Source organism: Takifugu rubripes, chromosome 18 (assembly GCF_901000725.2).
Source record: "Takifugu rubripes chromosome 18, fTakRub1.2, whole genome shotgun sequence".
Classification (NCBI taxonomy): Eukaryota; Metazoa; Chordata; class Actinopteri; order Tetraodontiformes; family Tetraodontidae; genus Takifugu; species Takifugu rubripes.
In genome coordinates this window covers 4,381,646-4,395,968 of record NC_042302.1, presented here as the reverse complement: position 1 = coordinate 4,395,968, position 14,323 = coordinate 4,381,646, and the positions used below count along the sequence as shown (strand labels likewise).

Below are 14,323 nucleotides of genomic sequence, written 5' to 3'. Positions count from 1 at the left end.
ACACACTTCAGGAAAAGCTAATATTGGTGGATCACTGTCCTCGTTGCTATGCCTACAGTCGCCCTCGCAGACGACTGTTATCACTGGCTGCATCCCCCCGACTCCCAGGGTGATATTAATGATAGTGATGATCGGCCGGATCAGTTACAGGCCACAAACATCAAAGCCGTCCTGGAATTAAAGGGCTTTGATTTGAGTTGGGTTTCCTCGCATTGTGCACGTGGGTGCAGAAAACTATAATTCTCACCCCAAGCTCTTATCAAAAAGTACAAAGAAGTGTAAAGGACTCCAGACAGGGGGGGGCAGCAGGGTCAACGTCTCACCTCAATGGCCAGACAAGGCCTCTTATCGACTGCTGCCGGGTCAAGGCCAGCGCCCTCGCTAAACCCTCATCTGTCTGGCAAGAGCAGTGCAACAACAGCAAAACAGGCTAGCTCAAATCCATCAGTCCCCTAAATGAGGACAGAATCAGTCAGGAGGGACCTTCAGATCACTGCCATCCAAATCCCAGTCGGCTGTCCGGTGACATGCTGCAGGGGTTCACAGTTTGTGTTACGACGGAGACCCGTTGACACGATGGCCCCAAAACCATATGTGAACAGCTGGTAAAATCTGCTAGCCCCGCAGCCATTGTTCCATTTCCTCTATGCTAAAGTTCTTATTCTTTGGTTCCATTTGCGGTAAGAAACCTTTAAGCCCGTCAGTCGATACCCCCCATTTGCAAGAGGCTATTGACATTATCTGACCAGTTTGCATCACTCCCATCATGCCTCATAATGCAGCACTCTGAGGTCATACAGAGTTAGCTGGCAAGAAGGCGAGTTAGCGAGCTTTTTCCCCCGCTAATTGATGTACTTCAGCCGCCAGGCCTTTGAACTGAATCCCTGCGTCGTCCACCAGAGAGAAGGCAGATGCCATCAGCGTTGCCTTCCCTTTTCCCCCTTTGAAACCCAAGCCCTCTGTCTAACCCGCAGCTCAGGGCAAGAGTGAGAGGAGCCGTCTGTTAGCCCAAGAGAAGGCTACTCTCCGCTTTGTGTGCTCACGGTTGGGTCCAGGCTGCGAGTTTGGGGCAACCAGGCCAAAGAGATTAGCTTTGTTTTTAGTTGGAGATGCTATCATAATAGCAGCGACTGTGCTAAGGCCGCTTGCCACTGTCTCAATGAGATTATTGGTTTCGTAGTAGTTGGTAGCATTGTCATGCTAGGCTTTTTTTTTAGATATATGTGTTTGACAGTAGCGACCATCCGTATATGCAACTTCTTTACTATTCCTTTAGAGTTTTAAGGCTTTATGTTATATGTGGCTATTACCAGCTATTGCTGGTACCCTGTTTGATCAAACAATGCTACTTGAGGATCAACAGGATAAAGCTAACAGTGGTGGATTTGCCGACAGCAAAAACTTAGCTATACTCCCAAGACTGACATTTTAATTTAAGTACATGTTCAGATATATTTTCAGCGTTCCGGCACAAAGAAAATCAGCGTTTTCAAAATGCTTACCACTGATTCCCTAAGTTTAAACGCCGCTGGTCATCTTTCTCCCCTTCAGTTTCCACCCAACAACCAAATCCTGGTCTGGAGTCAAATTCCAGTGTTCTCTCAAGTTCTGTTTCTTTGTTGAATTTTGCCACATCTGCTTTTACCAATAGTTGTGGCTATCTATTTGCTATAATATTACCCGATATACATGCTCTTATATGGTTTGCGGTGTTTTAATAAATATTTTAGGGGGAGCATATTTTGATAGACGTAGCGATGATGGCATAAATACAATTAATAAATACACTTCCAAAAGTCAGGAGAAAATGATCCACTCAAGAAGCATTGTGAGTATCGGGCTTGTGGTTCTGTTTCTGGTTGGCACTCAGACTTCTCACCTCCTCCTCTACCTGCAGGAGCGGCATTTAGGGGCGGGCTGATCTCTGGCACACCTGCAGCTCCTTCTGCCTAATTGGCTCCTACTTAAGCTCTCCCCTCTTTTTGCTGGATTGTTGTACGTGCTTCAGCAGCTAGCTCCAGCTCACAGAGCTCTGCAGCCCTTCGCCTCGCGTTAACCCTTGTTATTCTCCAGCCTAGTGAGTTTTGTCAGTGCCTTGTCACTGTTGATTTGGTGCCTTGTCACATGGTTTTTTTTCCCATTTCATGGTGATTTTTAGTTCACTTTTCTGTTGCTATTTTCCTAGAATTTCTTTGTTGTTACTTTATTCGATCCTTCATTCTGAGAACTGACTCGCATTTTTGGTAATAAGGATCCTTTTGTTTTACACTCTGCATCTGGGTCCTGGCCTCCTTAACTCGAACGTAACATGTCTCCATCTTTAAAACTTTATTGAGATATGAGCAGTTATTTCCACTCGATCTCCCTCGGTCAGAGGACTAGAGACCCTGAAGGTCGGGAGGTCGTGATCCCAGGTGAGGCGATTGTCATCGGGCCCATGACCAGGGTACTTAACCCTTGATAGGCTAATTCATATCCCAGGTGCGGAGCTGGGTTATATACGATGTGTCCGTCACGGCAATCAGAGGGTCCTCTGAAACAGCCCAGTGAGTGTGCATGCTGTCTGAGGCAGGAGGTCCTGCTAAGAGAGGGGGGTGGGGGGGCGGAGAGAGGTCCTAAGGTTCATGTTCATTATCAGCTTTGTCTGTGCCCACCCCCCCCACCCCCCTCCCTGCCGGACATAGTGGACACAACTTGTGTAAGGTGACACGGAACACTGGAGCTTAGGAAAAAAAAAAAACGACACAAACTAAATCGAGGCTAGCAGCTTCGGTACGGTGCAGTTTTGGCTAGCCGATGCTGCATATTTTGTTAGCTTTACTGGCTTGATTTTGTTGATTCTGAACAGACCCCGGAGCTTCATGGTTGCATAAGCCAAAACTTTTACCTTTTTGCTTTGTGAAACTGTCTTGCCCGAGCTGCCTGTGACGCCGGACAATCCCCTGATTCTCCCTGACAGCTGAGGCGTCAACCTCCATGACACCGGAGGGAATTTATGGTCTTGTTCCAGGATGCACTGTAACCCTGGGGAGACATACTGTACATGAGTGGGACGTCCATGTCCAGAAGAAAAGTACCCAAAAACTCATTATGTTTGATTTCCATAAGTGTGAACATGAAGGTGTCGCAGGGTTTGTTTGGAATCGAACTAAGGGAAGCTAAGACTCTCATGCGTAATCAACCACACACACAAAGCTTCCCTCTAAGCAGCCTAATTCTGCACATGCGTAGGCACATGCACACGCCCACGCTCTCCTTTATCACGGGTATCGTTTGACTTGCAATAAAAAAAATTTAAAAAATTGAATGTCACGGCGCTCCTGAACGCATCGCCTCTGAATATTAATGCCTTCGCAGCGGCACGTGAAATCTTCAAAACACGCACGGAGGCGTTAGCAAAATGTTGCTAAGGTTATTAGCATTTCACTTACGTACATTAGCATTTCCATTCACGATTAATCACTTTTTATTTGCATTTCTCTGAACGGCAACACATGCAACACATCCATAGTTAAAGGTGGGAAAAGCTACAAATACAGGGGTGTGTGCAGATGCTAGTTTAAAATTTTAGGTGGTGCACCTTTGCTTTCTTTTTTTGTGCTACACTTTAGCTAAACTTTTTACTGGGGTCTGAATTTGCATGTTTAATTCCTTTCTCCCTCAGTCTTGACATCCAGTTAGCATGTTGCTATGTAAGCTTTTATTCAAAACCGTGGGGGATGGTGGGGGGTGGTAAGGGGCATCCATGGGGTAAAAATATAGCACGAGCAGAACGGCTGCCGTACAAAAATAGGAATCCCTCACATTCCTGCCATTAAGTTTCCAAATGTAGCCCTTTCAAGGTTGCGGGGGGAAATGCCGCGGGCAATGCATCTCCTCCTCCGAGGCCTTTATCTATTTTATGAATCTGCTATGAAGAAGCCGTGCAGCTATTTTTAACCCCCCCCCCCCATGCAGCAGCTCCAAAGCTGTTTTGACTCTGCACATTCCGACGTGTCTATGTCGGGATTCTATGGAAGTTACGGCAGATCGGAGCGCTCCTCGTGTCCAAAACGGGAGCCGGACATCTGAGCTTTCACAGCTCTTCAAACTATGAAGCTAACGCACCGTGATGCTACAGGTACAACTGTGGCATTACCGTCTCACCTGGGAGAACTTCCTCATGAAGCGCCTTCATTCCCACATTTGAAAAAGGCCGCGGCCTAACGTGGGGGGTGAAATTGTAGCCAAAAGAATTCTGATTTTTGAGGAACCGCATTTAATGAATCCTGATGAGAGCTAACGACATAAAATGCCCCCACAAATTAATTCTATTTCCTGTTACATGTTCCACCTTTTCAATAGAGATCCTAATCTCACATTTATCCTAATCATGGAATAAGTCATTTTGTTGCCACTTGGAGACTGTAACAACAACAGGAACACACAAGTCGCCGTGCGAATACAGTCGTAACTATAACCACAAGAGGACATTAGCATTACTACATTAGCATGCATCTAAACACAAATTGTTGCATGTTTGAAATAAAATTTCAATCAATTAAAATCAAATTAAATGTTTTTAAAAGTAAAGACTGGTTATTCAAGAATATTCAAATCTATTTGACCTTCCCAGGCTTCTGTAGAAACGCCAAATTAAACAAATTAGTCCTGTTATTTTACAGTTTACAAACCTATTTTTGTTCTAAATTCGATTCTGCCAGCTGTTCTCAGAATATTCGATTCGAAAGTCACGTTTAGAGGGACCGGACGTGCCTCTAATGGAACATGGGGGACAATATCAGTATTATCTGTGACACTTTTTCAACACTCATGTGGGGAAATATTCCCGTGTTGCCACTTTGTTCCGAGCAGATATGCGAAGCACCTGTTGTGAAAAGCCGGGGTGACGTTTCAATAGTCTTAATGCACGAAGTCAGTCGAGGGGGAAAAAAAAACATGTTTGATGCCGTGTGGCAGCCGAAGTGTTGGATAGAGTTTCACATTCTATATTTAAGCCTGGTCACTTGTGTGTCTGCTGTTTAAATGCCACAGTCCCGCTGTCAAAACAGAGAGAGGGGCGCAACAATATGATGGACCTTTTTGAGACCAACACTTATCTTTTTAATGATTTGCGCTATTTGGAGGAAGGGGATCATGGACCACTACAGCACTTGGACATGTCGGGGGTGTCTCCCCTTTACAACGGGAATGACAGCCCGCTGTCTCCCGGTCAAGACAACGTTCCCTCCGAGACCGGGGGCGAGAGCAGCGGGGATGAGCACGTCCTGGCGCCCCCGGGTCTCCGTTCGCACTGCGAGGGCCAGTGCCTCATGTGGGCCTGCAAGATCTGCAAGCGCAAATCGGCGCCCACGGACCGGCGCAAGGCCGCCACGCTGCGGGAGAGGAGGAGGCTCAAGAAGATCAACGAGGCCTTCGACGCGCTCAAGAGGAAGACCGTGGCCAACCCCAACCAGAGGCTGCCCAAGGTGGAGATTTTACGCAGCGCCATCAGCTACATCGAGCGGCTGCAGGACCTGCTGCAGACGCTGGACGAGCAGGAGAGGAGCCAGAGCGGAGCCTCCGACACCCGAAACGACAAAGAACAGAACGTAAGCGATCGTCAGGGGGCAGATTTAAAACTTCCCGGCGTGATTCCCGGGAACCTGCGCGCGTTTTATTCGCAGGGACTCCTAAACATGCATATTTATGAATAATGAACAAGTCATTCTTCTACATTTATGATGGTTTTTATCACGTGTTCGGGCTCCTCGGGCTTCATCTTATTATCCCCACCCCACGTGTTCCTCTAAATATATTCACCATTAGCAGTGTGTAAAAATTATGTCGTTTTTTTTTCTCTCGACGTAGAAATTTCGCTGTCACTTTCTCCCCTTTTCCATTTATTTTTTCATATTTAATAAATCTAATGCTTTGCTAACAACCTTCGGAAATAGCGCATGAAAAAAATCGGATTATTTGATATTATTCATTTGATGTTGCTTGAAGACGTAATCACACATGTAGATCTAATCAGATTAATGTAATGAGATTAAGTGTGGCAACCCAAGATCAACCCTCCTTTATATCATATCTCCTAACCTAAACCCACATTTTACTCTGACCCCATCTCCACAGCGACCCAGCGGGGGCGACTATCGCTGGAAAAAGGCCTCCAACACTTGGCCGACCTCTGCCGACCATTCCGCCATCATAAACCAGAGAGACGGTACGTGAGCAAACATTTCCCGCCAAAGCTACAGCGGCAAATGTGCGAGCAGCTCTGAGTCGGTGTTGTTTTCAGGAAACTGCGAGTCGTCGGCGACCTCCAGCCTCCTCTGCCTCTCCTCCATCGTCAGCAGCATCAGTGACGACAAGACGAACCTCAGACAGGGCGTCCAGGAGAACTGAGCTTCCCAGAGAAGAGCGTCTCTGTGAAGGTTCGTTTATGCTCTACAGATCTGGCTAGCATTTGGCTAATGCTGAGACTCCGCCCACCTCGTCCGCCAATCCCTGTGATCGATTCCACGCCCAGCACTACCCCTTGTGGTCTAAAGTGGTACTGCAGCACCATTAATCATGGATGAACAGAGCATAAACGAACCTCAAGAGCCTGAAGACACGTCAGTTTTGATGTTTAAATCTTCCATCATCGATCTTTAAATTATTTCCATTGTACGGTTTTTTGTTTTGTTCACAGCAGCAGCAACAAACGTGTACATATTTTTTAAAATTGCAGAGTTTGGATTTTATTTATTTTGTATGCAGGAGCACCGGAGCTCTTTAAGCTAAAATCGTCTGTATGTATTTGTATATAACTGACCAAGTAAATAAAAAGGCTTCTTTTGCATCACTCCTGTTAGAGTTCAAGATCAACCGATAATTCCAGCGAGCTGCTTACGTGCCGCTTTAGCTACATCTGCTCTTCTAACGTCGGTAACCCGAGTCCCCCCTCCAGCCGCCCCCGTGTCCTGTCCTATCTGGAAACTCAAAGCCAGAGCGTGGGGCTCAATTCGTCATCGCCGGGCTTGTTCATCGCACGCTTACCCGCCAGCTATCAAGCGCACGATGCTAATGGCATGGAAATCCTTTGAGTACTGTTTGTCACGTGTTGACACGAGGGGGGGCGTAGGGGCTGTTTGTCCGTGGTGTCAGTCCCGGGGTGACCTTTATGGGTCTTTATCCAAAAGGAGATGGACTGTGTTTGTTAGCATGAAACACTGACATCTATGACTGTCCAGTAATAAAAAGAATTAAGGCGGTATACTGAACATACGCTGAAGGTTCCGTAACGAACCATGTTGCATTCAGACCTTTCTTCTAAAATGGGACCATTTAACAAGCTGATTTACAAAAATAGTTTCTTCAAAATGGTCCTGGTGGGAACCCTTCAAAGATCCCACCATTTCTATGGGTGTTTATTATTAATAATAATGCTGCAATGAGACAATTGTGGGCATTCATGCTGGACAAAAATAGAAATATGAAGTAAAAAGTGAAGACGTGTGAGACCCCAGACTCCTCAGGGTCTTTCCTACAGGACCAGATTGAGATCGTCCACCGAAAGACCCCCAATTTCATCAGAAACCTGATATCTCTGAACAATAATGTGACTTTAATGGGGCTCCTGCTCCCCTTTTCCATCTGATAGCACAGTCGCCAACGTCTCTGCTGATCCAGGGTCTGCTGAGAGTCCCTGTTCCTGCATGAAGAAGAACAGCTTGTGGGCAGTTTTTGTGCTCTGCGGCGACCCGGCAGCGTTAGAATCAGAGCTTGATGAAAGTTGAGCCGGGGGTGGGATGGTGGTGGGGGGGGGGGGTTAAGTCTCCTCTCCTGCTCGGACGAGGGCTCCAGAGCTGCAGGCTCCGGCTCTGTGCCGCGTTCTGCTGCCAAACAAATGGCTCTGCCACTCAAAACGGGGTTTATTTTGCTAATTCTTGCGGGGAATATGGAATGTGCTGGAAAAAAAAGTTGTGAAGGGGGGGGGGGGCTGTAACTTTAACCTTCAGAATCGATGGGGCTCAAAACACCCAGAGAAGACAGAGAAAGGGCAGGAAATGTTGGGACTGCTCTGGATCATCAGAAGAAATAACCCCGTCTCCCCCAGGGGAGGGTTAAAGATAGGGAGGGAGGGGCATTGACCCCCCACTACCAAGCCTGGGGTTTGGAGCCAATCTGGCGCGATTATACCTTCAAAAAGCGACTTATCTGAATTTGCTTTGGAAGAGAAACCTAAAAGAAAAGAGGGGGGTCTTGGGGCCTGGTGATTAATTGCCCCTTTGATTGCCCCAAGGATGAGCTCATTAAGTCAAAGCTGAAGAAATAAGGGTTTGAGACGTGAGGCCGGAGGATGTCAGCGCTCACCTCCTGCCCCTCACTTAACTCTGCCTCTGACCCCTGAGAACAACAACAACAACATGAGAAACCATCGTTCCCAGGAGAGCACCACAGCTCCCAGCAGCGCCGCGCCGCTCTGACCCCCAGACGTCTGCGCGTCGGGGTGGGGTGGGGGGGGGTGGTCCGCCGTTCCCAGCCGCCCGGCGGAGCGATGCGTTCCTCAGCTGTGGCCCATTCAGGTACCCGCTGCTGTTTTCTTAGGTGTCACCCAAAGAGGAGGGTCGCCAAACGCTCGGACGCCGCGTGAGAAATATCCGCATTGTATCCGCGCGAGCTGTCAACGGCGTCATTACCCGGAACATGCGGGGGGTCACCGCAACAGCCTGTAAACCACGCGGAATTCAAAATAAAAGCAAAGAACCAAAGAATGGCCTCGGCGTTTTGATTTAATGAGATATCTATACCGATTAAAACTCTACGTGCGAGGACAGTTTGAAATGTAAAAATGAACAGCTTGTTTTTTAAAAAATGTATTCATAAAGCATTTGTTTTTATTGCCAGGATGGGGGAAATAATTTTCTAATCAAGAACATAAAACCAGAAGTCCGCCCCTTTTCCTTTTTTCCTACCAAATGTAAAAAAAATAAAATACTTTTTCCTTCATACATTGGAAAAAGCCCGGAATTCAAGAGTTGCTGGTTCAGACAAATGTGTCAGACATGTATTTTTAATTTTAGATAATATTAATATCATGAACCCCCCCCCCCCCCAAAAAAAAATGACTCAAATTTTAAATACTCGTTACAAAAAATGTTTTTTTATGTGGACTTTTACAGTTTTCATGCTCTCAGACTGTGTTTGTCAGGATGGAATCTGCAGTTGACCATCTGCCTGCATCTGAAGGCCCCTGGCCGACTTAACGGTTAAAGTTTGGCCCTGCGGGGCGACGTGGCGCAGGGAGTTTGCACGCTGGTGTTAACGGCGTAATTACTGCTTTAATGAGCTTTGGCAAACAGGCATCGGCTCATTGGCGGCACCTCCGGCGGCGAGCGTGGCCCTTCCAGAGGTGGGCTCGCCGCGCTAATGTGAACATGGAGGGTTTGAAATGTTACACCTTCCATCGCAGCTGGGCTGCATCTGCAACGCCGTCGCCTCCGCTGTAAAACTGGGCCCCGTAAACTCAGGTCGGCCTCTTTATTCTGCGCCGGTTGTCTCTTACGTCTTCGTCGCCGTCCCCCTCGCCGATGGCGGGACACCGGGGGAGCCGTTACCGACACACCGAACGGCGAAACAGTCCCAGGTATTCGTGGTGGCCTTGCGGGAGGAGGACAAGCGGCGATGAGTAGGAAAACACCACTAAGTGCAGATGTGGGAAACTCTGCAGGGTATTAAGGGTGGGGGTGTGGGGGCAGTGGGCTGGGGCAGGGTGGGAGATGAGTTAACCCAAGCCTGCCTTCTGCTTGGGCCAATGGGCCATGGTAATTAGATCTGACCAATGTGGGCCCTGGGCTCTGGCCTCGGGGCATAAAAGGGGGGCCCGGGGCAACAGACCCCTCACATCACTCAGAGGTCTCCTCTCTCTCGCCTCAATCCTCCACGCTCTTCACCTCTGTCGCGCCCATCTCTCCATTCTGTCTTCGACAAGCTATGGACGTCTTCTCGCCATCCCAGGTCTACTACGACACCGTGTGCGCCTCGTCTCCTGACAGCTCCGAGTTCGGCCCCGGCGTCGAGCTCGCCGGCTCCGAGGAGGACGAGCACATCAGGGTCCCCGGGGCCCCTCACCAGCCGGGCCATTGCCTCCCGTGGGCCTGCAAGGCCTGCAAGCGCAAGTCCAACTTCGTGGACCGCCGGCGGGCCGCCACCATGCGCGAGCGCCGGCGGCTCAAGAAGGTGAACCACGCCTTCGACGCGCTGAGGCGCTGCACCTCGGCCAACTCCAGCCAGCGCCTGCCCAAGGTGGAGATCCTGCGCAACGCCATCCAGTACATCGAGAGCCTGCAGGAGCTGCTGCGGGAGCAGGTGGAGAGCTACTACGGCCTGCCCGGCGAGAGCGGCTCAGAGCCGGGGAGTCCTCTGTCCAACTGCTCCGACGGGCCGGTAAGAGCTTCATGTCCTCATTGGCCTGAAACAGCTTTAAAATGAGTAAACCTGTCATCGAAAATCAGAATTTGGGTTTGTTAGCGACATTCTGCCACCCATTAATCACTTATTTTGGCAAGAAGAGCAGAAATGGTGCGCCTCCTCTTGCATATCAAGCTCTAACACGTCCCCATCTTTTGCTTTTTACTTCAATGCGACGGTCTGAAGGTGACATCAGAACTTAATCAGACACCTTCTGGCACCAGTAAACCAACTAAATCCACCTCAGAAAAGATGGCACGCTATCACGCATTCCACCCTGGCTGCGTGTTCTGCGCTGCTGCCAGGATTTTCTGCAGCTTTACTCAGAGAAAAGTGTCATCTTGCACAAACCGGTGTTGCTTCCACTGATACAATCGATTCTCCACGCTGAAGGGGGACGGCGTGCACGCCGCCACTGTGGCGTTGAGCTGGAAGGGAAATGAAGGACTCTGGAATTTGGGATTTATTATCCCGTCTCAAATGTTCTTTTTCCCCTCCCATGTTTATGCCCTTCTTCTTCTTCTTCTTCTTCTTCTTCTTCTTCTTCTTCTTCTTCTTCTTCTTCTTCTTCTTCTTCCTCTGTGGTACACAAAAGGGCAGGTCATTGTTGACACTCTGGAGGGTAAATCTGGTGTCTCGTTTCCTTGCAGGCTGACAGCAACAGTCCAGTGTGGCAGCAGATGAACGCAGTTTACAGCAGCGGTTACTTATATGCAAAGAACGGTGAGTACCGCCACCTTCTAAATGTCCAGTTGGCAGGATTTGTCATCACAAACGGGTTTAATGACGTTCCAACTCCATTTCTGTAGAGATTCTGACCGATAAGACCGCCGGCGCCTCCAGTCTGGAGTGTCTCTCCAGCATCGTGGACCGTCTGTCCTCGGTGGAGTCCAGCTGCGGCCCGGCGGCCCTGAGGGACGCCGCCACCTTCTCCCCTGGCAGCGCCGAGTCGCAGCCCTGCACCCCCGAGAGCCCTGGGTCCAGACCCGTCTACCACGTCCTGTGAAGCGTCACAAGAATCCAAATGTACATGAGACTGTAAATAATGTAAATGCTCATTTATTCTATACGTTCTATTATCCCCAGTATTTAAATATGACTTTTAATGTAATGTCGCCTTATTCCATAATGAAGGTGTATTTAAGCAGTTTTAATGTCGTATTTTCCAACATGAACATTAAATCTTCCATGTTTTTGTATAAAAGTTTGAGAGTTTTCATTTGATCAGTGGAATGTCTTCAGGGAAAAGGCAGTCTTTGATCTCTGAGATCAAAGAAATCTGAGATAAAAGAAGCAGCGGAAAGACAATTAATGTGGTTATATGATTTTCTGAATTCCGACGTTAAACACAGCTCAGATCACATCTCGGTCATTTCTGGAACCTTTAATGTGTTAACTGTGTCTGTGTGTAGTGCTTTGATCTTTCCTGGTGTGAGCGACACCTTTGATTGACGCGTCAACACCAGCGTCGCGAACAAATGTGGCTAATTGTGTGCTGGAGGGGGAGGGGCCTCAGGAATGTCATGACTTGAATTCTTAGAGTTTAGAAAGACAAAGAATTCAAATTAAAGTGCAAATTACACCCTAACATTAAAAAACTCTTCACTTTGAAGTTTTAAATGATGCTGTCATCCTTCTGAAAGCTCCGCTCTCATATCAGAGCTTACTTTTGAATGTTGAATGCACTTCAAACTAGGCACTTCATGTATTTTTTAGGTGTATAAATATTCATTTGACTTTGTAGTTGGAAGAAACTGAAAAGTTCTTCAGCTAAATGAGATTTTGGATGTTGTAAATTTGGAGCTGTGCAGTTTCTGCCTGTAAGACAATTTTGGGGTAAAGTTCCTGGTAACTACATGCAGTTTAAAGAGTGAAATTGACATCGTTTCTTAGATTAGAGGCGTGAAATGATACAAGGAGGCAGCGTTTGAGTAAGTTTCAAAGGTTATGAGTCCTTGGTCCCTTCAAGTCTGGCATCGATTTAAAAATATATATATTCAAGGTTTAACATACCATGAATAAAATATTTTATAATTCATCCTACATTTGTGTCGGGTCTCGCCTGCAGGTCTCTGTGGATGATAGGCGATATTATGAGCCTGAGGCAGAAACAAGGACAGTGAATAAAAGTAGTGATGGCTGTTGCTGCAGTACCCACGGCGACCACAGGAGGGAGATGTTTCTTTTAGTTCTCTTGTGTTTAACAGTCACACTCTAGTCCACAGGTAACTGTTAGCTTAGCTTAAGCAAGGCCGCTTCTCGGGTCAAAGTGTGTCTGTGAAAGGTCAAACAGTACAAACACTCCAGCTAGCTACAGAGCTAACATATTTTTAAATTGATTTAATCCTAACCTAAAATGGAGAAAACTGTTACAGACAAATTCTGTGGATTATCCCGAGACCCAGCGCTGATGAGGACACTTTAAACATGTTTCTCGCACTGGGAGCAAAACAATTAGGATTCTTAATGAGTTTTTCAGGTTTATTTCAGGGCACAACAGTGTAAAAGCTCCACTTTATTGCCAAAGGTATTTGACCACCCATCCAAATGATCAGAATCAGGTGTGCTAATCACTCGGCCCGGCCACAGGTGTATAAAACCAAGCACTTAGGCCTGGAGACTGGTTCTACAAACATTTGTGAAAGAATGGGCCGCTCTCAGGAGCTCAGTGATTTCCATCGTGGAACGGTCATAGGATGCCGCCTGTGCAACAAATCCAGCTGTGAAATTTCCTCACTCCTAAATATTCCAAAGTCAACTGTCGGCTTTATTATAAGAAAATGGAGGAGTTTGGGAACAACAGCAACTCAGCCAGGAAGAGGTCGGCCAGGTAAACTGACAGAGGGGTCAGCGGATGCTGAAGCACAGTCAGGTGCTACAGAGCTCCAAACATCATGTGACCTTCAGATGAGCCCACGTACAGTACGCAGAGAGCTTCATGGGATGGGTGTCCATGGGCGAGCAGCTGCTTCTCAGCCATACATCACCAAGGCCAATGCAGAGCGTCGGGTGCAGTGGTGTAAAGCACGTCGCCACTGGACTCTAGAGCAGTGAGACGCCTTCTCTGGAGCGATGAATCACGCTTTTCCATCTTTTCCATCCATTTCGGACTGCGTTGTGCCGAGTGTGAAATCTGGCGGAGGAGGAATTATGGTGTGGGGTTGTTTTTCAGGGGTTGGGCTTGGCCCCTTAGTTCCAGTGAAAGGAACTTGGAATGCCCCAGGACACCAGGATTGGAGCGGCCCCTTCCTCTTCCAACATGACTGTGCACCAGTGCACAAAGCAAGGTCCATAAAGACATGATGACAGAGTCTGGTGTGGATGAACTGGACTGGCCTGCACAGAGTCCTGACCTGAACCCGACAGAACCCCTTTGGGATGAACTAGAGCGGCGACGGAGAGCCAGGCCTTCTCCACCAACATCAGTGTGACCTCACCAATGCACTTTTGGAAGAATGTTTGAAGATTCCTACAAACACACTCGGCAACCTTGTGGACGGCCTTCCCAGAAGAGCTGAAGCTGTAATAGCTGCCAAAGGTGGGCCGACATCATATTGATCCCTGTGGGTGAGGAATGGGATGGCACTTAAGTTCATATGTGAGTCAACGCAGGTGGCCAAATACTTTTGTATGAAAAAGGCAGCAATAATGGGTTTGAGTGACTGGCTTGTGGCTTGAACTGGTTCAAACTTGAACAAATTCAGAATTTATTTCACAAAGCTGGAGGTGCTAGAATAGTTCTGTGTGTAACAGGATGGAGGTGGAGGATCTTTCACTCGCCCTCTTGTGTCACCTCGAGCTTTGACCCATTTGCTGCTGAGTTGTTAGAGAACACTTCTGTGCTGCTGTGGTTTAAAAGCTGTTGACAGAAAAAGCTCTTTTG

At 47.8% G+C, this 14,323-nt stretch overlaps 2 protein-coding genes across 2 annotated transcripts; both read left to right on the top strand.

The window, feature by feature from the left end:
* Window positions 1-5,052: 5,052 nt before the first annotated feature.
* myf6 (myogenic factor 6) lies at window positions 5,053-6,406 on the top strand. Its single transcript, NM_001032771.1, is given in 3 exon segments — window positions 5,053-5,591; window positions 6,118-6,208; window positions 6,284-6,406. Coding segments are annotated over 3 exon segments (720 nt in total). The 5' UTR covers window positions 5,053-5,069; the 3' UTR covers window positions 6,391-6,406.
* A 3,557-nt stretch (window positions 6,407-9,963) lies between these two features.
* Window positions 9,964-11,446, top strand: myf5 (myogenic factor 5). The gene is given in 3 exon segments (NM_001032770.1): window positions 9,964-10,416; window positions 11,091-11,163; window positions 11,250-11,446. Coding segments are annotated over 3 exon segments (723 nt in total).
* The last annotated feature ends 2,877 nt before the right edge of the window (window positions 11,447-14,323 follow it).